The sequence below is a fragment of the Barbus barbus genome (assembly GCF_936440315.1).
Source record: "Barbus barbus genome assembly, chromosome: 27".
Lineage (NCBI taxonomy): Eukaryota > Metazoa > Chordata > Actinopteri > Cypriniformes > Cyprinidae > Barbus > Barbus barbus.
In genome coordinates this window covers 23,028,373-23,055,581 of record NC_136755.1, presented here as the reverse complement: position 1 = coordinate 23,055,581, position 27,209 = coordinate 23,028,373, and the positions used below count along the sequence as shown (strand labels likewise).

General features: G+C 37.2%; 1 protein-coding gene across 1 annotated transcript; it reads right to left on the bottom strand.

Annotated features, from left to right (window-relative positions):
- Positions 1–24,023, bottom strand: LOC306846735 (neuronal acetylcholine receptor subunit alpha-7-like; the record flags this gene model as incomplete). Its single annotated transcript, XM_079380318.1, has 10 exons — positions 1–789; positions 3,198–3,307; positions 4,896–4,982; positions 7,096–7,290; positions 9,949–10,116; positions 17,579–17,658; positions 18,518–18,627; positions 19,195–19,239; positions 19,722–19,861; positions 23,972–24,023. The coding sequence occupies 10 exons, from the start codon at positions 24,021–24,023 to the stop codon at positions 1–3; spliced, it is 1,776 nt and encodes a 591-aa protein (XP_079236444.1).
- Between the last annotated feature and the right edge of the window lie 3,186 nt (positions 24,024–27,209).

Genomic DNA, 27,209 nt, shown 5'->3' with positions numbered 1-27,209 from the left:
TCAGATGAAATCCTTGGAAACTGCCTCCACAAAATTAGGTGCTGACATAAGAATGGAGATGGTGCAGATGATGTTGAAAACACTGAATGCCACCAGACAAAGTCGGTCGATTACGGCTGCAGCAAACTTCCACTGTTCAGCCACGCTGTCGTTCTCATCCTGTCCGCGGAACCTATCAGCAACGTATCGCACCTCTTCTAAAATTGCCTGAAGCTGTGGGTCTCCTCCGCCACTGGTCCCCGAGCAAGAACATCCTCCACCGCCACCGGACACTGTGCTCGGACAACCCATGGCCTCCAGATTGGGAGTGGGAGGCGGCGGAGGGCTGCAGAACTGTGAGGGCAGGTGAGGTGGCGGACTGGAGCCTACCACTGGAGGCGAAACCACCGCAGGACGCGGGCCGCCCGACATGCTGTTTCTTTGAACAGATTCGGCGAGCAGTGATGGAGGCGAAGCTTCGTCGAGACTGGAGAACCCGATGTAGAGCAGGTTGCCATTGTTGTTGGCACTGTTGGTCTGGTTGTGAAGATGGTGGGTGTGGCTGGCGGCCGTGGCGGCTTGAAGGAGGCTTTGGGGATGAAGCGGGTGTAGCGTAGAGGACATGTGGTGGTGGTGGTGGTGGAGGTCTGCAGAGGTGGAGCCAGGTGCGTTTGGGAGGCTGCCGCTCTGGGAACCCGAAGAGCAACGTCTTAAGTGAGGGGCACAAGGAGGGCGCTCAGGGTCTTCACTCTCACCAGGACGCTTCATACGCAAAAACCAGGCCACCCACTGGAGTAGGACTAGCTGAACCTAAGAGAAGGCAGATGAACAGGGAGAAAGGTGTTTCTCCTGTAGTGTAGAAATACTTTACAAATTTATTTTTTTTGTTTGTTTGTTTTTATTTTGTATATTGTCTCAAATTTTGAACATTGAGTGATAAAATGTACTATATACTGTACATATTAAATTAGTCAATTTAAATACTTTTTAATTTGTGCAGAAAAAGACTAAATTAATAAAAAATAATATTGTGCCTTTCTATTCTGACAGAAAGTCTTTATTTATAAATGGAAAAAAATAATCCACATATTTTATATAAAATAGTACATTGGACTTATTTATACTGTAAATCCTTACTCCAAGCTACTCTTTTATAATCAATACTTATTCAAAAAAGTATGATAAATAAAAGTAATCTGTCTTGAAATATATGGGTTTCTCACTGCTACTCATTCCAGTGCTGCTAGTTGTGAATACTGTAAAGACGATTTATTCAAAACTTAATTAATAAAGCTGGGTAATTGGAGACATTTGGAGATACCATACTTTTCCTTCAAGTTAAGAATATTATCTTTGTATAATGTGTCTACAATTCTATGGTACCAACTTTTAAAACTGAATCAAATTTTACCCATATCCTGCTTTCTCAGTAAACAACATTAGCTTTGAATACTAAAAGTAAAATCCAATAAGCAAGCTGATTATTTTATGTATTTATGTAAGAGGAAACATGTATTTCACAGCAGTGCGTCAAGCCATTTTGACTATACTACATGCTCTAAATGTACAGTCTAAACAAAAGGTTATACAGCACTGCCTGAACAACAAATAAAGCAAAATAATCCATGCAAACCTTTTTAAGATAGCATCTGCTGAGTCAAGAGGGGAAAAGTTTTGGAAGGAAAGGAGTTGTAAAACAGCAACATATGACAGCAAGGACTATGACGCCGAGAGAGATAAAGATGTGACAAGCTAGAATTATTCAGTCCTGGCCAAGGAGAGGCATAAAGCATGGCAAAATGCACGACTAGTGGGGTTGGCAATGCTTTCATCCGCAGAAAAACTTCAGTTTAAGCAACTAGGTCATTTTTTGGCATCTTCACACGTATTGGTGTATTAAAAGATCACTCAATGCAAGCCAATGCATGTTTGGCTATCATAAACAAAAGCAGTGCAACTAGTGTATTATCAGAAACTTTGCAGAATATATATAATGAAAAAACAGGCATTACCAAGACACTCTAGACAGTTGAGGTGTGAATTGCATTGGGTGTGAATGTTGCTAAAAGCTGATCCCAGGATAGGATTCTAGGACGTTGTGCTCAGGCAAGCATGTCACTATTATTATTGCTCATACTTTGAGTTAGAGACTAAATAAACTTCTAACCTTCAGTATTAATCCTCAAATTGTGCAGCTGAGATGTGCTACTACTTTTACGAGCAGTGAGGCACACAATTTTTGTCTGGCAGCTAAAACATTCCATAGACTTGCATATAAGGAAGACAGAAGTCATGTCTAAGGGCCAGAAAATCATTGAGATTTGAGCCTTTTTGCGGCCACCCTAACACATACACTACCATTGAAATAATACCTTTACTTAGCAAATATGCTTTCAATTCATCAAAAGTGACAGTAAATACATGAATGTTACAAAAGATTACTATTTCAAATAAATGCTGTTCATCTTTCTACTCAAGGAATCCTTAAAAAAATGCATCATTGTTTTCACAAAAATATAAAGCAGCACAACTGTTTTCAACATTGAAACATTTTCAATGTAAGAAATGTTTCTTAAGCACCAAATCAGCATATTAAAATGATTTCTGAGGCATCATGTGACACTGAAAACTGGAGGCTGCTGAAAATTCTACTTTTTGAAATCACAGGAACAAAAAATAGCTACATTTTGAATTATATTCAGATAGAAAACAATTGTTTTAAATTGTAATATGCAATGTATACAGCCCTGGTGGGCATAAAAGGGATCTTTCAAAAATATTTTAAAAACCTTACCAACCCCAAACATTTGAACAGTAGCGTATAATGTCATTTTTTTTAAGAAGCATGTAAAATTCCAGTTGTGACGCAGAATTGATGTTAGTCTCATTGAGTAAATACACCTGTCAGCTTTCTCTTGTTGTTGCATTTGGCTTTGTGAGTGAATGGTGTTCGATCAGCAGGACTGAGGCACATCAGCTGAGCTGCTAATTGGCTTGCAGAACGCTCAAATACGCTCATTCATCAGTGCCGACAGATCGCAGATCTATATCCATCTGCATCCTATTTACTCATTTAGTCCCCTTCTGTTGGCTTTGTCTCTATTATCATTGAATAAGTAAATTACTGCTTTCAATGCAACTGACATGAGGAACGTTGCTGCTTGCATTTGCGGATCAGGGCATTGATTGTGTATGTGTTTGTGTGTGAATAGACATACCCATTTGGGCATGTTCCCTCCGTTGGGGTCATGATGATGATATTGGAGCACAACCACCGTCGCAATAACTGACATTCCAACAATGATCATTATACTGGCAAAATACTGTCCTGAGAGAGAAACAAAGAGATAAAGGCATGCATAAACCTTTCATTTATTACTCTCTTAGCAGAATAGCCTTTTATCATCCAGTCATGCTAGTGAAAACCAGGGCAAATGTAACAAAAAAGGGGCATTGATTATAAAATAGTGACGCAGGGAAGAAAGGCAGAATGAGGAACAGATGAGTGAACCATAAAAACTCAATCATAAAGGAGAGGGGGAAGCAGACAGGAGAGACAAAGCGCTGTGGGTGAACACTCTTCCAGCAAAGGCATTTCTGCAGATTACATCTTTGCGGCTTCTGAGGGCCTATAAACCAGAGGTGGGAAAAGAGAATGTGGGGCGGATCGTTTTTTTTCTTTCTGGAGGATCATCTCTAGGTCGGTTTCATTTTTATTTTTCTCCTGCTTCTTCTCTCTCCTGACCTGCTCATCATTTCCAGTTAGTGGTCTTTTACGATTCATGTTGCAAATTACCATGAGAAGCCAAGCGTATGTTTGCCAAGACCAGGGCTTTTGGCTGTGATACAGAATGGTGATCAATTTATTCTTCATATTCTTCATCAGCACACGTAAAATATACATTCTTATGCACCAAATTTTGCATATAATTAACAATAAGATCAAAGGCTTGAATGAAGACTCTAATATAGTCAAAGAGCCCTGTGTTGTCATTCGCAAAAGAACTAAGAGGGATAGATGCTGAAATACTGAAACATAATTTCTGAAACATACTATAGGAATAGTTCACCCAAAAATGTCAAATTTGCACACCCTCAGGTCATCCAAGATGTAAATAAGTATGTTACTTAATGAGAAAAGAATTGGAGAAATTTAGCATTACATCACTTGTTTACTAAATTGATCCTCTGCAGTGAATGGGTGCCGTCAGAATGAGAGTTCCAACAGCTGATAAAAACATCACAATATTCCACAAGTATTCCACACCACTCCAGTCCATCAATTAACATCTTGTGAAGTGAAAAGCTGTGTGTGTGTGTAAGAAACAAATCCATCATTAAGACATTTTAACTTTAAACCACCACTTCTGGTTAAAAAGTCCATGGTCGCTAATAACATTTCCTTCAGTAAAAAAGTTAATCCCCTGTTGTCCTCATACATCAAAATCCATATGGTTGACATATGTTTATAACTGTTTTGGTCTATGTTTGCTGGTAAATGGTGCTTGCGCATATTTCTCTCCAGATTCGGATGAGACAAATTTTCTCTGGAGAATATTACAGATAGAGGACTTGTATTTTAGCTGGAAGCCAAACGTCTTCGTGATGGATTTGTTTCTTACAAACGATCAACTTTTCACTTCACAAGATGGTATCTGATGGACTGAAGTCATTTGGATTACTTATGGGTTATTGTGATGTTTTTATCAGCTGTTTGGACTCTCATTCTGACGGCACCCATTCACTGCAGAGGATGCATTGGTGAGAAAATGAAGTAATCTCCAAATCTGTTCTGTTGAAGAAACAAAATCTTGGACATCTTTGATGGCCTTGGATGTACATTTTTGCAGCAAATTTGGATATAAAACTCCTTTAAAATGTTCAAATATCCACAAACACAGACATGCATGCTTTACCTATTAGCGGGATGGAGTCTGAGGTTGCTGGCATGATTTCTGCCACCAATAACATGAAGACTGTTAATGACAGTAGCACAGTAATACCTGTGAATAGGTATAAAACAAAAAGAAATGGACTGCATGAAACATACATGTAATTGCATAATGAATTATACACATATAACAAGATATTAAATGTTGACTGCTCCAGGTCGATGAATTGGTCAGTATTTGGAAATTTTTTCAAAACTGTAATTAAACTGTATGAAATTAAGGTTTATTAAATCTGAGCTAATGTTTGTGTCTCTTATTACTATAAATCATATTCTACATGTATAATACATGTCTACAAATGGTAGTATATATATCGTAAATAATAATTCTTTAATATGTGTACATGTATTTATGTTTCTATTCATTGCCATTAAATCTCCAGCTGGCAGTGTAGATATTAGCATCTGCCATTGAAAAACCAATAGCAGTCGACCACTAAAATAAATGCATAGTTATACAGCATCTCTAGTTATGTGCGACATTGGCGCTACATAAGATGCCCAAACACAGCTTCTTATTGGATGTAACTCATCTTGACAGAATTTGATTGGATCTGATTGGACGGCAGTGCAGGACTTGATGGAGTGATACATAAAGTGAATTACATCAAGCCATTTCTCTTTCTCAATTACTCTTTAGTTCAGTTCAAGTCATCTCCCTCCCTCTCCGGCTGCTATCCATCTCTCCCTCCTCTCTCCCCCCACACACACAATCCATCCATCTCTATCTGCTGTTTAAATCTACTTCCGCTCTCTCACTCGGCCTCCTTCCTCTTGCATATGTTTTTTTGCTTAGATTTATTAGTGCTATCTTGGCATAATGAACACTCAATAAAATTATTGTCACAAATACTCCAACAAATGAGACTAACTGAATTCATCAACTGAATTCATAAAAAAAAAAACACTCTTGGCTTTCAATCAGGGCTACCATTCAAATCTAAAATTAATTAATTTTGTTATATGCTGATTAATTGAACACGATTATTGGACCTTTCACTATTTACAGCCTGTGCATTAGTGGTGGGGATTTTTCAGTGGCAACAAGTGATTTATGAGTGAGTCACTGAATTATTCAATCAAATGATGTGAAACACTGAGTGATTCATAAAACAAGTTAGCGTCTTAATAAGCGAGTCACTGAATCATCTACTTATCCAATTCATTCAAAAACACTGATTCATTTAGGAATAAAATTAGCACTATTAAAGAAAAAAACAAAAAAAAGTGCAAAATAAAAACAATTAAATAAAATAAAAAACAGGTAAAACACCTGTAAGAAAAACTACACATGTACATCCACCCAAAAATTCAAATTGTCAATATTTACTACCCCTTATGTCATTCCAAACCTGTATGACTTTATTTTTTCTGCAAAACACAAGATATTTCTTATAATATAAAGCGCCAAATATACTTTTTTGTTTTTGTACGTATACGCTAGTGTACGTGTCGAACATGTAGACTTTCAAAGTATACTCCATTTTGGTAGATTATCCCTTTAAAATAGGCTTTTTAGAAAAACATAATTTATGTTTGAACTATGAGGTCTATCCTAAGCTAGTTTCTGATACTACATCTATCAAAGATGTTTCAATAATGCAGGCCGTGTTCCTGGAAAGTGCAATGCTCTCTCTTTCACTCTCACACACATTGACTCATCACTGCTTTAATTACATCAATAGATTAATTGCCCATATGAGTGAACAGCAAAGCACTTCTTGAATTGAGGAAACTGCCTCTTTTCCATTCTCTTTGGTTGCACTAAGCTTCTGTCTTCTCGCTCTCCTCTACTTATATACTGTGAGTTCATGCCTCTTTACATTTCCTGACAGACATATCTGAAATTCTTTCCATTCAATCTCTGGTGACTGCTTTTGCTCCTCTTTGAACTGTCTGCTTTTTTTGATGGCAAAGGTCTCTTGACAGAGAGTGGAAAAAATGTGGATAAAAGCCCTTGATGTAAACCAAGAGTTCATTCGACATGACACAATCAGGCGCTATCTATGAAATGAGCACCCACAAAGTCATGTTTAATTAGAAAACATGGACAATCTAACTCCAAAAAATTTAAATTTGATGCCATCTCATCCTGCTTCCATAAGCTCAATATTTTTCAATATATGTCAATATATTTCTCTTTCCCTGTCTGTCTTTCATAATACCTAGTGAAATCTTCTCTCCGGAGTCAGCAGGCAGTAGAAAGATAAGCAAGGTCATTGATGAAAGGAGAACGCAGGGAATGAGAAGGTTTAAGGCGTAGTAGAGCGTCCGCCTGCGGATGGTCACCACAAATGTCACATCTGGGTAGGGTTCCTTACAGCAGTCATAGTACAGCTCGTTTCTTGTGCCTGGTACACCTGATTAGACACAGAATGTGAGTAAAATAATGAGTATATAATGAAGGAAGGATAAAAAAACGGTGTACTTGTTTTTTCTGTGGATTGGTCTCATGTTCAAAGAGATGCTGCTGTCCTCAAGAGCAGCCGAAGCTGCTCTTCCACCTTTGATCTACCAGAGAAAAACAACATCCTAATCAGCAGATGCCAGCCAGAAGCAAGTTCTTCTCTGCGACTGAGCATCATCCTTTTGTTTGAACATCATTAGAGATCTCCAAAGTTTGTTTTTTTATAGTGTCCTCGGTAGCCTTTCAAAACCAGTGTTTCCCCTGCTATTATCTTAGGGGGGCCCCGATGCACACACACACACACACACACACACACAAACAAACGTGCGTACACACACAAGTGAGCCCACTCCCTCCAGTATTTATAAATATTAAGCCGAAATATTTGGCTCATTACTTAAAAGATAAATTAAATTAATGTTTTTATCCCCCACCCAAAGCCATAAACCTAGGGGAAACACTGAAAACTGTAAAAGGCAAGAAGGAAACCAAAACTAAAGTGGAAGTGAGAAACAGACTGAAATATTTTCCCATTAGATTCTGCATCAGGTTTGACATCTGTGTTTGGCAACAAGACACAGAAAAACCAAAGGTATTTTGTGTCATTTTCTGTAGTCAGTGTCATTATATGAAAATAAATGGCAAGCACATTCTTCAAAAATACACCTTTTATGTTCTACAGAAGAGGAAAGGTTTAGAACAACATGATGAAACAAAATGACCTAAACAAAAAGTTAACTAAACTGGGGTTCATGAGGGAACTGCAGGGGTTTCACAAGTTGATGAAAAGCTAGCGATTAATTATACAAAATGTAAAGTTAAAAGAAATAGCTACAAGGAAATTGCAATATGATACAATGTATTTGGTATTTTAGAGCAGCTTGGTATCTTTAATAATTTAGCTTACTAACACATTTATTTAATTTTTTGGGACAGACCTTTACAGCAGTATTCCACCAAAATAAAAGCTGAATGATTTCAAATGTTTAAAGCTTGAGGGTTTGTTTGAAAGTGAAGAATTTAAGTCATAATTATTATTATTGTAACTTGTAGTGTAATTGTCTGAGACACTAACACAACTTAAAAAGAGGTTTGTTTCCACTTTTCCACAGGATGGAATAGAGAGTCTAATATCTAATGGATAGAGAGCTGGACTTGTAACCTGTTCGAGTCTCAGGTCCGGCAGGGATTGTAGGTGGGGGAGTGAATAACCAACACTCTCTCCACCCTCAATACCACGACTGAGGTGAGACCCTTGAGCAAGGCACCGAATCCCCAACTGCTCCCTGGGTGCCGCATCATTGGCTGCCCACTGCTCCGGGTGTATGTTCACTACTGTGTGTACACTTGGATGGGTTAAATGCAGAGCACAAATTCTGAGTATGGGTCACCATACTTGGCCACACACCACTTCCCTTTCCCTTTCCCCTTTCATTTACACGTAACAATTACTCATAAAATTAACAATAAATCTGAGTTACTTTTTCGCAAGTTACTTTGTTTTCCTATTTATTCACTGACACATTTCCTGTCCCCGTGTTGACAGAAATTGGGAGTAAGTGCAGAGGCACAGGCATTTTCTTCAGCCTGATGCTTATTCATTTCACTCTTGGTGTGAAAGGGCCTTTACAATTGTCAAAAATATACCCAAATGAAACCAATCTATGATTTTTGTATAACTGATTTGATGTTATAACCAAGTCTATAATCAGCAGTTCATTCAACAAGTCACAGATTGATCAATAATGGCTGTAATCCAGTGAAATAAGTACCTAAACCAGTTTGGACCAGTTATTGATCATAAATAAACAATTCTGACCACATAGAAAATCAACAACCATAATCTGGTTTGGTAACATTTTATTTTAAGTTGTCCTTGTTACACGTTACATGTTCTTACTATTACAATAACAATTAATTTATGCATAATTACAGGCAAGCAACCCTAATCCTAACCCTAATAAGGTATAAACGTAAGTACATGTAGTTAATTAATATTACTCAGTACTTAAATGTATAATTACACTGTAACAAGGACACCTTAAAATAAAGTGTAACCGCTGGTTTTAATTGCAAAAGGGCTGTATTGTCAAGACCGTTGCAGTCTTTCTAAAAATGTTAAAGAAAAGTTTGAGAGTGACATGATATTACAGATGTGCACAGCAAAATAGCGAATTACACAATGAAGCAAATGAGAAGAGAGTCAGTAAGAGACAGAATTGTGCAGTGCAAGATGTTTTTCCAGTCCGCTTCCTCTTATCCACTCAATTTAATTACATTAATTTGAATACTAACAGGCTCATCGGATGAATATGAATGGACATGAATTTAACAAGATGAGCTGGATATTTTCTTTTCCAATTCTGAAGCCATTTCAGTTCTATACAGCAGGTAAGTGGCCTATAAGCTTTAAAGGTTTACTTACAACATCTGTGCGTTTCAAAAATATGCAATATGCATTTTAACCATTTAAGTATGCATCTGCCAAACTGGCCTCTCGCTGCCTGAGCCGTACTACAGCAACACAATGCACACATCATAATCTGCCTGTGGGTGTTACGTTCGCTTGGTTGTGAGAAGCTTACAAGGGATGTTGTCTTTACTCACTCACCCACAAGATCCCATTCTCCGTTGGGCATGTAGCCAGAGATATCAGCCTCATTCATCTGGAGATCCAGCAGCCATCCGTCAAACGTCCACGAGCCGAATTTAAGCTCGCACTGCTGGATGTCAAATGGAAACCAGCGTACATCCACGTTACAGGTGCTCATGAAGATACCTGGGATGAAGAGAACAAATATGAGAAAAAAAGAGGAAAAATATCTGTGATTTTCATTCTGATTTTAACTGCTTGATGAATGTACTGCCTCAAAATGCCACGGTGCTTCTTCATCAGCACCGTATTGCAGCAGCCAGCGCCAAATTGAATCCAATTGACCTTTTCACTAGAGTAAAACCAGACAGTTAAAAGATACACATTCAGAAATGCCGGAGCCCTACGAAATACCATTACATAAAGACCTTTATGCACTGTACGGATAACCAGGCTGACACTCTCATTATTATTACACACAGACACAAGCTAGATGAGTCATATCAGAAACCAAATAGACTCACTCAAGTTTAAATACAGCAAATTAGGCAGATAAACTCGTTTATTGTTTCAAACAGCTTGCAAATAAGCCATTTTGAACACTGAAAAGAAAAATGATGACAGATGGATGGGACTAGTAATAAGAGTAATTTGTTTTATACCGCAGAGTGGTTGAAGAGCTTCCTAATCAGATACTTCTATATTTATTGAAGAAATCACACTGGAAATGGAACAAACGTAGGAAAAGGGAAGCTTATGTTGCCTCTGAACACTGATTAAACAATCCAGCAAATTTACCCAAGAAGCACACCATGAACCTTTTACAGTTCTGAATAAGTGATTCTCACATAGCAAACATATTTAAATGCACAAGGACTAAATCGCTACAGATGTATAAGTAAGCAGTGCTTGTGCTTGAATGGAATTATTGAAGAATAACTGACAAACTGTAAGCTGTAGCAAACACTTTTCAATTTCTAAAGTGTTCTGAGTGGCTGTCTGAGAGTTGCTGTCTGGTTTCTGTGGTGTTTTCGGTGGTTGCTCTGTTAATGGCCATGAAAAAAGCTCATCCTGGTTTCAATCACTTATCAAACTAAAAGTACTTATCATTCATGCAGTAATCATCATTCATGATGAGGGTGAAATTACATTAGGCTTAGGAGTTTGTTCAAATAAGCAAAGTGAGAGTGATGTTTTCTGTAGCAAACACCACTAGTAATAGGAGAGCATAAGTAACTCAAAGCATTTAAGAGCTGAGGAAAAAATTTATAAAACAGCTAAAAGATTTCTTACAAAAAGAGAAACATTGATTTTCCGAAAAAAAGTGATACTTTTCAGCTCTTACATAATGTTCTGCTGTACTGACCCCATTCAAAATCTCTTCAAACCGATCTACACTGCTTCGGAAGATTCCTAAATTATTCACCTCTGTGCTGGGCCTCTGATATGAGACAGAAGATTCTCTTTATGGTCCAGATAAAGACCAGAATTTTTTTTTTTAAATGGACATTGACATTGTTAATGTGTTTTGTCTTGGCGGAATATCTGCTATGCTGCTGTACCAAGACTTGTTACTGACAATACATTGACACATGTAAGAAATACTGCTGCTGCACATATAACATATATGAATAACCCCCATAGCATACAGGAATCACCCTGTAGCAGATCTATACAGGTGGAACTGGGGAAGGTGGACGGTTTCTGGTTTCTCTGCAACCGCTACAGCGAGAACTAGACAAGTATTTTTTTAATTTTGAGCAGCAATCTGCTGATATAAAAAGAACCATTCAGCTGCACCCTGATTTCATTTTATCAGATTGAATTGTAATTGTCATTTTAAAAGTACATGATATGCCAGTATTTCACATCAACTCCCTATTTGCAATATTATTATCTCTTGTTATGGTTGCTACTTCAATAGGTATAATGAGATATTTTTGCATGTTTTGTTGTCAGACTGGTATAAAAAATATTTAACAGAAAAAGCACAACTCTTCTCAAAAAGCAAAATCCAGTGCCTATTTATATCCCCAAGTTTAATACTTAGGGTTTTTGCTTAAATCCCTATCCCTAATGAGCATTTTGCCTTATATAGCAGCAATTACATTTAAGCCTACTTATGGAACTGGGGGTCTTCCATGTGGCTACGATCCAATGCCAGTCCTAATGCATTTGCAAGAAGATTTTTATTTTTTTTACTTTAGAAAAAACTGTCATCGGCACAAACTAAAATATGCAGCTGACAGTGACACAAAGTGGAGGGAGTTATTTTGTGACTCACTTATAAAAATTAGCCAGTCTTGCATTTCCAAAGGTTTCCCAATCACAATAATCCTTCCACGGAGAATTACTCAAACTGACCCGCTTTTTGTCTTTGCTAACCGGACCCCGTCTAGCGTATAAAAACCTCCTCTGCTATCTTGACATTTAGAGAAATCTTATCCAGAGAAGTTTACAGTACACTCAAGAGCACAATGGTGACTTTTTCAAATCGGTTTAAATCTAAATCAATACCAGACTTAAACACAGCTCAGTCTAAGACTCCGCTGGATTTTTGCTGCCTTTCTTCTTCATGTCGACAGCTTCTACTCCAGGGAACCAGATGACTAATCCTAAAAGCTAATCAATAAGAATGGCTAGCGAGCTAGCAAACCCACTCCCGCTAAATGGATTCTTCAGACAAGAGGCATGGGGTAAGCAGTACAGACGCTGAAAAATATTGAATAAGATGACGCAGAGAAGAGCAGAAACCTCCAGCTGAGCGAAGCAGCAGGTGCATGCTAAAAATCTTTTATAAGTGCTTAGACACCTGCTAATCACGTTTTCATATGTCTGGGCTGATATATGTAATGTTTATGTAGTTTTAAGTGTTTCATTGCTCACCACCACCTTTTTGTCAGTAGTACAGTGGTGTGAAAAAGTGTTGGCCCCCTTCCTGATTTTTTATTTTTTTGCATGTTTGTCACACTTTAATGTTTCAGATCATCAAACAAATTTAAATATTAATCAAAGATAACACAAGTAAACACAACATGCAGTTTTTAAATGAAGGGTTTTTTTTATGAAGGGAAAACAAAATCCAAACCCACATGGCCCTGTGTGAAAAAGTGCTTGCCCCTAAGCCTAATAACTGGTTGGGCCACCCTTTAGCAACAACAACTGCAATCAAGCGTTTGCAATAACTTGCAATGAGTCTGTTACAGCGCTGTGGAGGAATTTTGGCCCACTCATCTTGGCAGAATTGTTGTAATTCAGACACATTGGAGGGTTTGAGCATGAACCGCCTTTTTAAGGTCATGCCACAGCATTGTTCATTTTGTTTTTCTTCAGCCATTCAGAGGTGGATTTGCTGGTGTGTTTTGGATCATTGTCCTGCTGCAGAACCCAAGTTCGCTTCAGCTTGAGGTCACGAACAGATGGCCGGACATTGTCCTTCAGGATTTTTTGGTAGACAGCTGAATTCATGGTTCCATTTATCACAGCAAGTCTTCCAGGTCCTGAAGCAGCAAAACAGACCCAGACCATCACACTACCACCACCATATTTTACTGCTGGTATGATGTTCTTTTTCTGAAATGCTGTGTTACTTTTACGCCAGATGTAATGGGACATACACCTTCAAAAAAGTTCAACTTTTGTCTCGTCAGTCCACAGAGTATTTTCCCAAAAGTCTTGGGGATCATCAAGATGTTTTCTGGCAAAACTGAGACGAGCCTTTATGTTCTTTTTGCTCAGCAGCAGCTTTCGTCTTGGAACTCTGCCATGCAGGCCATTTTTGCCCAGTCTCTTTCTTATGGTGGAGTCATGAACACTGACCTTAACTGAGGCAAGTGAGGCCTGCAGTTCTTTAGATGTTGTTGTGGGGTCTTTTGTGAACTCTCGGATGAGTCATCGCTGAGCTCTTGGGGTAATTTTGGTCGACCTGCCACTCCTGGGAAGGTTCACCACTGTTCCATGTTTTCGCCATTTGTGGATAATGGCTCTCACTGTGGTTTGCTGGAGTCCCAAAGCTTTAGAAATGGCTTTATAACCTTTTCCAGACTGATAGATCTCAATTACTTTCTTTCTCATTTGTTCCTGAATTTCTTTGGATCTCAACATGATGTGTTGCTTTTGGGGATCTTTTGGTCTACTTCACTTTGTCAGGCAGGTCCTATTTAAGTTATTTCTTGATTGCGAACAGGTGTGGCAGTAATCAGGCCTGGGTGTGGCTAGAGAAACTGAACTCAGGTTTGATAAACCACAGTTATGTTTAAACGGGGGGGGGGGGGGGGGGGGGGGGGTGCACTTGTGTTATCTTTGATTAATATTTAAATTTGATTGATGATCTGAAACATTAAAGTGTGACAAACATGCAAAAAAATTAAAAAATCAGGAAGAGGGCCAACACTTTTTCACACCACTGTATATACACTCACCGGCCACTTTATTAGGTACACCTGTTCAATTGCTTGGTAACACAAATTGCTAATCTGCCAATCACATGGCAGCAACTCAATGCATTTAGGCATCTAGATGTGGTGAAGACATCTTGCTGAAGTTCAAACCAAGCATCAAAATGGAGAAGAAAGGGGATTTAAGTGACTTTGAACGTGGAATGGTTGTTGGTGCCAGACCGGCTGTCTGAGTATTTCAAAAACTGCTGATCTACTACGCACAACCGTCTCTAGGGTTTACAGAGAATTGTCCGAAAAAGAGAAAATATTCAGTGAGCGGCAGTTGTATGGACGAAAATGCCTTGTTGATGTCAGAGGAGAATGGGTAGACTGGTTAGAGATGATAGAAAGGCAACAGTAACTCAAATAACCACTTGTTACAACCAAGGTATGCAGAATACCATCTCTGAACGCACAACACGTCGAACCCTGAAGCAGATGGGCTACAGCAACAGAAGACCACACCGGGTGCCGCTCCTGTCAGCAAAGAACAGGAAACGGAGGCAACAATTCGCACAGGCTCACCAAAATTGGACAATAGAAGATTGGAAAAACGTTGCCTGGTCTGATGAGTCTCGATTTCTGCTGCAACATTCAGATGTTAGGGTCAGATGCATGGATCCATCCTGCCTTGTCTCAACGGTTCAGGCTGGTGGTGGTGGTGTAATGGTGTGGGGGATATTTTCTTGGCACACTTTGGGCCCCTTAGTACCAATTGAGTATCGTTTAAACGCCACAGACTACCTGAGTATTGTTGCTGACCATGTCCATCCCTTTATGACTACAGTGTACCCATCTTCTGATGGCTACTTCCAGCAGGATAATGCACCATGTCACAAGTTCAAATCATCTAAGACTGGTTTCTTGAACATGACAATGAGTTCACTTTACTCAAATGGCCTCCACAGTCACCAGATCTCAATCCAGTAGAGCACCTTTGGGATGTGGTGGAACAGGAGATTCGCATCATGGATGTGCAGCTGACAAATCTGCAGCAACTGCGTGATGCCATCATGTCAATATGGACCAAAATCTCTGAGGAATGTTTCCAACACCTTGTTGAATCTATGCCATGAAGAATTAAGGCAGTTCTGAAGGCAAAAGGGGGTCCAATCCGGTACTAGCAAGGTGTACCTAATAAAGTGGCCGGTGAGTGTATACACAGATTACACACACAATGTTTAATTATACCCGTTTGCATTGTGAGGAATCTCTGAGATAAACAAAATGAGAAAGACACAGAGCCAAAACCTCATCAAGCCAGTCTTTGTACAGCAAAAATATACAAAATGGACCAAATACACACCCTGATTTTGTGTAACTCGTTCAAACACGTGCAGGCACTGTAGTTCACCTTGAATCTGTCAGAAAAAATGAGTCACCAGCCCTACAGGGCATGTCCTGTCAGTACCAACAGGAATGTCACCGCAAACGCGGATGAGTCAATATTAGAATAGGGTAATATACTCTGAAATTAAGTTTGCAGTCAACACAAACCGCTCATTGCAGGTTACTTCTAAATGAGTCTCTGATCTGCTGCACACTTATAGCAATCATGTTCATATCATTCTAAATCAGAGTATTGAGAAATCATGAAAGCTTTCAAAAACAGATTCAGGTCACACTTCAATCCAAATAATAATGCATTATTCAATAATGCATTATTATATTATTAATTTTAATTGCATGTTTTTTCTATTATTTATTTATTTGCATAATTTGTATTGCATGACAATTAAACAAATACATTATAAATTATATATAATAATTTTTTTTTGCACAATGATTATACATTGTCGTAGTTGTTTATAGCTTTTAATTTATATTGATTTAAATAAAAAACAAAAAAATATTTTATAAAAACTGCGGGGTGTCCTTAATTATAAATATAATATAATAATATATATTATAATATATAAAATAAAAATATATTATATTATACATATAATATAAAAATAATGTATATTAAAAAAATCATTTACTTTTTTCGTTACAAAATATACTCTGGACATGATTTATATGATTTGCTCATTAGAGATAATCAATTAAATTCATGAAATGAGGCAAATGTGGTAGATTTATAGGTGTTGTAATACCTTTCACTGCATCTTCTTATCGCTATCCGTGTGCATAACATCACTGACTGACACAGATGCCAGGACAAACAGTTTCAGCAAATAAACAAAGCTTTATTTTTTCTCTGTGTGTGTCATCTGCCCAGATCGCTGGATTACCAAAATCTGTTCACGCCCACAAGCCACTAATGAATAAACATATTTCTGAAAACGAGATGTGAGATTTTCTCTTTATTTATGTCTGTCTTTTTCCTCTCTGCTTTTCTTCTCTCCTCGTCTCTCTGCCTGACTTGACTTCAAAAAGGCATTTGATTTCTGTTTGCTACTGAGGGACTGGATGACTTTAATGTGATAAAGAGAAAAGCAGCGTTAAATTGCAATGAAATCAGCGTGAGCTGCAAATACGAGCCATTGGGTCACGATCTGCTCGTGATAGCAAATGTGAGTTTGTTTGCATCTGCAGTGACTCTGAGGGTTATTTAAAGACTCCAGCTTTAGTGCTGTGCGCATTGTTATGTATGCATATGCATGTAAGAGATAAAAAAAGAGGTGTTTTTCTACACAGACATAAACTGTGAATCTATGAGACTGGAGAAACCATGTTATTGCTTCAGCCTGTTTTAAATGTACAATGCATATATCTTCATCAAAGGGAGATTTCCGTTCTCATTCAGTTTTCCAAAAATAATGCATATTCTTAAGCACTACTGCCCTCAGAGGAAATAAAGTAGCTGCAACATAATTCATGAACTTCCCATTTCCTTTTGCACAATAAACGTCCCTGTTTCTGTACAAATCTATAAATTGATGACCCATAAACCATCATTTACACATGAAAGAGGCTTCTTTGATTTCCATACTCAGTATGCAGAGAACTCTTTAATTCTTAAATGGCTTTTTTTTTTTTTAAATACACCTTTTCATCTGTATGAATGCATTTATACTGACAATATTCTTGTATGCTTCAACTGTTGACCTTTTCCTGCTGCCTTCCTGTGTTTATTTCCATGCAGAAATCATAGCTTAACACTTCACTTTGAATACCACTGGTGTTTTTGTGTTATGAACCGCAGCATACTATTGCTTTTATCATTATATGTGCCATATACCTTAAGCATAAGCATTCACACTGACCTGGAGGCAGGTAGTTGCAGTAGCCACTGGAGTTTACTACAATATTCGATTTGAAGGTGGAGTCAAACTCGTCATCTGCACTGCAAATGGAGAAAGGGCGCATATATTAGACATTTTATGTTGGGTATCAGGAAATATTATAAGCCAGATTTGAACAATGAGCACCAAACATTAATGTTCACATTTAAAAAATACCAAGTCAATTTAAGTAGTCATCAGATTAACTCAAAATGAAAGCTAAATATGAGAAATGATCCCTGTGGTTCATAAGGTTATAGCAAGGTACGAATGAATAATGTCCTTTTCAGAAATTAGCTTAAGGCCATGATTAAATTTAATGTACTACTAAGTAGCAAGCTCCCAAGTGAATCAGCTCTGATTTTTTTTTAAAAACGGAGAGTCTACAGCGAAGGATGTTAATAGGCTGTTTGGACACCAGCTCTTCGACTAAACGATCTGCTTTTGCCCAAGGACCAAATTTTCAGTTCAATGATCTGTAGTTGCTCTTCTGTTTAGCCCCACACTTTGAATTATGGCCCCAATACCGCAATCCTCAATCACACACACACAAACTAACATCTGCTGATTCCAGTCCCCAAGGATTCTTTGCCCAAGCACACGCATATAGCCATTTTTGATGATCATTTCACTGAAGGATTTTCTTCTTATTCTGAAGTGTCTGCCTGCATGATCACTGTAATTACTGGATTTCAAATCTATTACTTCATATCTCGTTGAAGGATATACCATATACACTTATTTTTCCAAAGTGACTTACAAATAAGAATATAGGTCCTCAGATACAGGATGCAAAATGAAAATGTATCCCCCAAAAGAAAAGCAAAACAAAGCCACCTTACAAAGTGAGAATAATACTATTCAACGTAATAATATGAATAGAAAAAAATTCTAGTTTCAGTAATAGAAATGCTTATATACCTATTGTAGAGCAGGATGTCTGGTGTCCACACTTGGTCTGTGGTGAAGCGAAGGTTTTTGACACCTGGGTACTCAGATTGGTTCCACTGCAGATAATGATCATACCAGTGCTGAGGAATATATAAAGTGTGAATATAATATATGAATATAAAAAACTGTGTCAGCCGTCTCAACACATGTACATGTATTCAATTAGTATGCTTTATAAGGCCAGATTTAATATTTTGACTTTATAGAAAAAAATTACAGTGAGGCACTTAAAATGGAAGTGAATGGGGTAGATTTTTTGAAAAATGTATCATTTTAGAAAAGAAAAACATAAAATATGTTAAAATTAATGTGTTATTTGAGCTTTAAAGATGTCTAAATCATAAATTTAAAGTTGTTTTAAGAGTGACATTCTCATGTCAACAAAGGTTTGTGGCTTTACTATTAATAAAGTGAGTATTTTAATATTTATGGATTGGCCCCATTTACTTCCATTGTAAGTGCCTCACTGTAACCCAGATTGTCCTTTTTTTCTTTCTTTCTTTTTTTTTTTTTTACAACAAGTGGAATCAACATTATGCTACAAATGCCACAAATCTGTACTGAACCCAGAACAATTGATGTCCTAGATATACTGATATATCATTAGGACACTTAGTTAAGCAAAACTACTAACTGATGTGGCTTACCATGTTAAGCCAGACATTGGTGGTCAGTACTTGATTTTTCTCATCCTGTATGAGCAAGAAAAGTTAGAGTTCAAAATCAATTGTGAGCTTAAAAATAAATATCACATAATGACAAATGTAAATACCACTTGTGGAGTGAAATTAAAAGTCAGCCAGTGAAAGCTGGAAACAGATCACCATTTTCAGCTCTAGACAAATTCAAAAAGTATTTTGGACAAAGAGCATCAATATGCTAATAGGTGGTGGCAATAGAAAACAAGGTGAGCCGAAGGGGTAAAAAATATCATGAAACAAATTCGTGGAACACGAATTTCAGACAGGCTCAGAGAGCAGTATGCAGAGCATTTGAGAAGTATATTGCAATTAATTTAATGGGTCAATAAAATATGGTTACCAAGGATGCCCCAACAGAAAAAAAAACAAGCGAAGTAGACACAAGACAAGAGGAACTGGACAGAAAAACATCTTGGGGTATCCATACTCCTTACTCCACAACACAAATGAAGGCAAGAAAAAGAGTGGCTTACCACATCCATGATCTGTATCAAGCTCATAGACAGAAAGACAGTGAGAGGTTGAGAGTCGTTTGCAACAGGCCTTTCCATGCGGTTATAATCCTTCAGGAGGTTCTTCAACAGGGTCCGCTGGTATGGACCTTGCACCGACACTGACAGAAAGACATGAATGTACTGTACAGCCCAGAACAGAACAGAGACTTCAAAACAAGACATTTATTCACTGAGCCGAGATAGAATGATAGACAGATAGAACGATAAAACAACAGTCAGTCAGACAGACAGATAGATAGCAGTGTTGGGAAGTAACTAGTTACATGTAACGGAATTACGTAATTTAATTACATAATAAAAGTAACTGTAATCAGTTACAATTACTGAGAAAAAATATGTAATTAAATTACAGTTACTTATGAAAATGTTAAGTATTACAAAGGGGTTACATCTGATTTTTTTTTTTTTTTCACACACACTCCAGCATACAGATTGAATTGATTTCTTTCATAAATTGCAGTGAGTGCTCTAAAATATGAAACACTAAATGTTTCAGGAGTTTATAATATGCTTATTTGATAACTTTTATTTCCTATATGGGTTTATGTATATGCTTTATTTTTTTAAGATTAACTCTTTTGTTAAAGGCATTGTTAGATTCTGTCATAGCTATGCAAAGATTGGATTCAAAAACAGTATCATAGACATAGCCATTAAACTATTATGATTTTAAATATGTATTTAACCTCAGAATGATTTTAAAGTAAGTATTATTTTGTGGTAGCTGTGCTTCAAAGGGGACATCGGATGCCTATTTTCCACAAGGTGGTATGATTCTTTAGGGTCATTAAAATCATTATAATCATTAAAAAATATATAAAGTGTGAGACTTGCTATACTTCTGGAGGAGCAGCTGGATCATGAAATATTGGTACTTATCCATTCTTGAGTTTTAACTTTTTAACAAAACTTGCCTTGAATTGTTCCTCATTCAGAAAGAAAAGGAGAAAATGATTTGCGCAGACATCAACAAATTTAGGAGTATTCGTTGGCGCATTACCATCAATTACAATCGATGTCTGGAGAAAATTAGGACTCTTATATTCTTCTACATCTAACAACAAAACACCTGCATTGCTTACAAGACATTGGTGTCGCTACAGTTGCTCATGCGCAGAGAAAATGACAGACTTCGTACAACTGGCTGAGGATGGAAATATGCTAATATGGGACAGTACATCAGAGGTTGTGGGAGGGGCCTGAGCAATATGACATCATATTGGCTTGATAACTTTTTGGGGATTAAAAAAGGATTTGTAGAGTGGTTGTGTCTACGCACTACTAAGACACATTTATATGCAAATGAAGATATATTGCATCCGATGTCTCCTTTAAAATTAAAATATTACAGTCTTCATTCAAGTGATGAAGGATTTTGAAAGTCTGACAGAAATAAGTGTGGAGCACTACTGTAAGGTTAACCCTGCCTGCTTTACAGTTTCCAAATGATTAACAGTTGAAAACATAGAAATTTCTAAAAGTAATCAAATGTAATCAGTTACATTAATAAAGTAATTTAAAAGTTACGCTACTTATTACATTTTAAGTAGGGTAACTTGTAATATGTAACCTTTCACATTTCCAAAGTAACCTTCCCAACACTGATAGATAGATAGATAGATAGATAGATAGATAGATAGATAGATAGATAGATAGATAGATAGATAGATAGATAGATAGATAGATAGATAGATAGATAGATAGATAGATAGATAGATAGATAGATAGATAGATAGATAGATGGACTGAATGTTAATAGAGGTGAGGTGTAAGGGGGGCTATAAAGTATCTCTCAGATATATGCCACCTTTGCCAATTGCTAATTAGTGTCATTAGCTTTTATCTTAAATTTTGCTGTCATAAATTGTTAAGAAGTACATCTGTGAAGGACCAGAGTTTAAAAACGCAATTATTTCTGCCTAATAGCCCCAGAATAGAGGTTTAAAAGCTGCGTGAAGAGTGTGTGTATGTGCATGGCATGTGTGGAAATGATATGACTGAAGACTGAAAAGAAATGTAATATTTAAAAGCAAGAATGGACCCGCTCTTGAATTTATTAGTCTCATTCACACTAGAAAAGCAGTATTAGCCTTCAGCCACAACAACAGGCTTAATCTCATCAGATTCCCACTGGCATTCTCAACTGACTATGACCACTAGCATCAATGAAAAGAGAATATAGAGCTTGTAGCATTACTGACATGACAAATCCCTCAGGGGCATTCTGTGTTGTTTAGCAAAAGCACCAAGCAATGTTTTTCAGGTACAAAGACATTCCCTAAAGGGCATGAGACTCAAGATAAGCCAAAACCTCCTGGAATACATCATTACTAAGACTAAGACAATAGAAATAAAGGTGGAGGGATGCCATGGTTTACATGAGTGAGGTAAGCAGTGGTGATTGACAGAATTAGAAGAACATGCTCCGCCCACTTACACATCTGAACCTATATTTGAACCTCTCACTCTTCAATCAAAACACCAAATGTGAATATAGTAAGGGTGTAAGTGTCATGTGTTCACCAATACCTTAAGACTCAACCAAGAAGGGTTATTGGACCCAAGAAATAATTTATATTTGAGGATAATTAAATTTAATAGTTAAAATGCTCCTTCATCAATGATCAAAGACTCCATAAGCTTCTATCTGGGAAATATTTGACATGGTTTTACTCATTAAAAACAGAAAGATCAATCCTGGACACATTAAGGAGAAGATATTTATTGCTTTATTGCAGGTTCTGATAAATCATTTCTTGAATTTACAGTAGAGGCAAGTAAATAATAAGACAGAAATATCTGAAGAATGGAAGTTGTAATTTAAACATAGAATGTGCCGATATTAAGCAAATATCTACCTGCTTTTTACAGTTAATATTCTGTTTCGATTCTGATAGACCTCCATTTTTATTGATATTTGTTATTTTTTCTAATATTTAAATAAATATATTCAATCTCTGAAATATTAGGTTGATACTGCATGACTGTTTCATCTTCTATTGAGAAACAATTATATACAAACTTTCACACGCAGCTGCCCTTCATGAAAAATGTTACATTTTTAGTGTTTAAAAAGTGTAATTAATTTTCATATTCAAAAACTCCCTGGACATTGTATAAAATGTAAAGATATCACTGGTTTGATTTCTTTTATTTCTCTGCGGTGTGTTTTAACAAATTAAAATTACAAGTCACATTTCTGAATACTTTGTTGTAAAAGAAAGTGTTAATGCTTCAATAATATTAGTCTATCGTCTACTTAGATCAGAGGAACTTAAAATAGAGTCAGAATAAAGACTAAATCTTAAAATTATTATTGCCATTTTTTCCACACATTACTGGATTCTCTGAAAACACAAAATACAACATAAAAACAGTAAAATCAACAGAAACCAATACTTTTTCAACATTTCCATCAACACACTTCATTTTCTGCAACTGTGAAAACATGAAGACGCTGAATATTCTATGGTGTGACACAATTTAAAAAATTATAAAGAGAATTATATATTAAGAGAATGTACGTGAAACAAATCCAGATGGCCTGGTGTGAGACTGACAACCCAAATAAAAGTTCTGCTTTATGACAGACAGGCGAGAACAGAGGGAAAGAATGAAAGAAAAAATAGAGAGAGGCTTTCCATGGCAGCACACACACACACAAACACACTCCCTCTTTCTACTCCACTGCAGCAACATGTCCACTACAACACCGGAGATCTGAATCTACAAATGCATTCTGTGCCTCCGTCACCTCCATGCAGTCTATGTTCTCATGGATTTAGAGGAATGAACGAGAGAGAGAGAGAGAGAGAGAGAGAGAGCGAGCGGAGACGGGAGGTGGAGAGAAGGTGCCATTTATGATTGCAGCTTCTAATTCTTCATGGCAAAGCAATTTTGTTTCATTCTGCCTCTCGTTCCCTACGATTTCATCTGATTTTCTCTCTCTCTTGACTGCAACAGTGGTAAAAACACACACACACACACACACACACGTGAAACATCTGGTGGCAAAAGGTTGCCCACAGGCAAACAGGTTTGCAGAGTACACATATGAGAGAACCAAAATATATTAATAATAATAATAAAATAAAAACCCAAGATTTTATGCTGCTTTCTTTCAAAATGTTTGCCTTCTCTTTCCTAAACAATTGTTTCATCCACATATTTATATACTTACATGCATGTGCACATAGTGAGGAACCTACCCTGGATCAAAGCGGAGATCCCACATAGAGTGAAAGCCAAAGAGTGCCACATTCCAGGAGATATGAAGGAAAAGCAGGGCAGAAAAACAGGAATATGTTCGGATATGGAAAGAGGAGAAGGAAATATCCTGGTGGAGTGAAGGAGAGGAGAGGAAAGCAAGAGCTGGCTTGATGCAAGCAGTGGACAGAATAAATGTGGAAGAGAGAGAGGGGGAGAGCGAGAGAAAAAGAGAGAGAGAGAGAGAGAGAGAGACTACCCATGATGTCGGCAAATCGCAGCAAGTGAGAGAAAAGGGGAAAAAAAGACCTGATTGATTCGAGACTCACAAGTCAGCTTTCTCTCCGCCCAAATCTCTGAGATTCCCTAAGAAGGACAGATGAATGTGAAGGAGGATTGGGAATACAAAGGGAGGGAGATCAAGGAAATAAAAGGGGAAAGGGGAAACTGATCTTCCCGTCTACCTAAAATAATCACATTCGGTTAAATCCTACTCTTTCTTTTCTCTCTCTTTGTCCCACTTTCCTTCTCCATCATTTGTGGTTTTATAGAATCGCACAAATTCTCAAAGTGAGGCTATCATCTTCAGAAAAAGTGAAATGTGTCACAGCAGAAAAACTTTTGTTAGCCTATATAAAAGATTTTCTTTTCAGAAGGTATACGCATTGCTGGATTTGGGGGTTTTATCATTTTAATATATCATAGGCTAAGTTTGATTTTAAAAAGAAATTCTAATTTGATTCAACAAGGCTGCATTATATTCAACAAAAATGACAGCAGCACAATTGTTTGAAACATTGTTAATAATGAGAAATTATTCTTGAGCACCAAATCAGTATATTAGAATTTCTGAAGACTGGCGTATTGACTGCTAAAAATTCATCTTTGCCATCACAGGAATAAATTACATTTTAAAATGTATTAAAATAGAATTGTGTTTTACATGTTTTACTGTGACTCAGAAAAGCTAGACACAATGTGGGCTGATTGCTTTTTTTTTACAGTGTGAAATTTACCAAATATACAAAACAAATGGTGAGGTATACCGTTAGAGTCAAGCATGTCCAGGCATGCTTGTGTGTGTGTGTGTGTGTGTGTGTGTGTTAATGGGATAATGGAGATTATGGTGGAGGGGGTTTAATTGAGGAAGTGCTGGGATATGCAAGTGGCACACAGTAGCTAATGTGCTTAGTTAAACTCCTCCTCTCATTCGTCCTGACAAAGTGCTGAGACAGGGGCTGGGGAATGGGAAACCAGAGAGCGAGTGAGAGCCCTATAATAGATTACCCTATTACTACAGATGCCCTTCGGTAGCCTCTTCACATGGGGAGGGAGTCGAGGTGAGCGGAACCCACAGTCAGGCATCTGGAGAGGCTTTCACACCCCACTGCTCTCTGAGAGAAAGCCTAACCGCGGTTTAACATATAGATATGTCATGGAAAACAAGTGTTTAATATATCAAAGACAGCGGCATTAAAAATTATGATGCCGAAATGTTTGATTGCATTTAGCAGGAGGATTTACCTGTCCAGTTTTAGGTCTTATTGTTTTTTTGTTTAGTTTTTTTGTTTTTAAAAAGAGTGCTTAAATGCTCTTCAGAGTATGTGGAAACCTAAAGTCTATCAGGAATTGATTGGACTGTGAAAACTGGCCATGGCATAACAGAATGGAGCCAGTCCTGAATGTGAGTTTAGGTATTGTCGAGGCTGAAAGTAAAGCATCTCATTGTAAGGCAACGGCAACACTAAATAATGGCAACAAAAAATATGAGGCTATTGTTTAAAGCCAGGTAGAGTTCACCCCCCCCCAAAAAAAAAGACAAGAAAAATCTGTCATGATTTACTTGTCCTTCACTTGTTCCAAGCTGGTATGAATTTCTTTCTTCTATTAACACAGAAGAGGATAAATCGAATAATGTTGTAACCAAACATTTGAGGGTAGCACTGACTTCCATAATAATATGGAGAAAAAAATATTATGGAAGTTAATGTCAGCTGTTTGGTTACCAACATTCTTCTAAATATCCTCTTTTGTGCTCAACAAAAGGAGGAAACTCCTTTTAGATGCCAAGGACCCCTAAATATGATCATCCTCATGTGAGGGACCCCCATCCTAAAATCTAAAGCATTCTACATAGTTTAATGTATAAACATACAATTTATTCTATAAAATTATAATATGTCTAAAATATTTTGAAATTATTTGGTTTCCTCATTATAATAAGTGGCCTACTGTTAGATATATTTTTTTATTATTGTTATTTCAATCAAATGTATATCTAGTATTTATTTTAATAAATGTAACTATTGTTTGCATTTAAATTAATGTATTTGTAATAAATATAATAGTTTGTGCTGTGCAATATATTGATTTTATATTGCTTTTCTTTTTCTGCCAACAGAGTGTGTTTTGATGATGAATAACAAACCACTCAAAATGCATATGCAGTCGAAACAGAAAACCACATGTGCTAAAACAAAAGGCCAAAGCGGACTTCTTGGTTTCAGATTTTCTGACACGATGTGGTCATTTTGGGAACTGCGTTTGTACAGAACGGTTGAAGCTGGCCTCTTGCTCTAGTATGAAATAGAGACCAAAGTGTGTGGTATTTAGACTAATGTTCTTCATAATGGGAAAATTATTATCCGTAGCATGACTGCGTTGTTCCAAAACATGGTTCACAGGAGAACACCATGTGGTAAAGATGCATCCTGATGAATTCTTTAGAAAAAATGATTAGACAATCTATCTATATCTATCTATAATAAGTGAAGGTACTGGAGTGTACTCCTGAAAGCAATCATGAGATCCTCCCATGAGGCTGCAGTTTCATTCCCACAAGGCGTCATTAGCCAGTCACAATTTGCAGTTGATTTGGTTAAGGAGGGACACAGACAATTTAGCCCACTGGTCTCGTTCCTGGAGGGTAGAGAATACAATTGAATTGATTTCATCATATTATCATTCAGGAGCCACTGAAGATAGCAGAGAGAAGGAATCAACTAATGATCTGGGAAACTAAATGACACGACACCACTGCTTCCTGACAAAGGCTGCTATCTGTCAATGTGCTGCACTGTGTAGATGAGTTTGAGTATTCTAGCACAGACACATTACTACACTTTATAGCAGATTATTGACAGTTCATCTCATATACAGTATTGTAAGCCAACCGCTTTTTCTGATGCATCTTTTCAGGTATCACTTTATATTGCAGTCCTTCTCTCAGGTAATGATTAA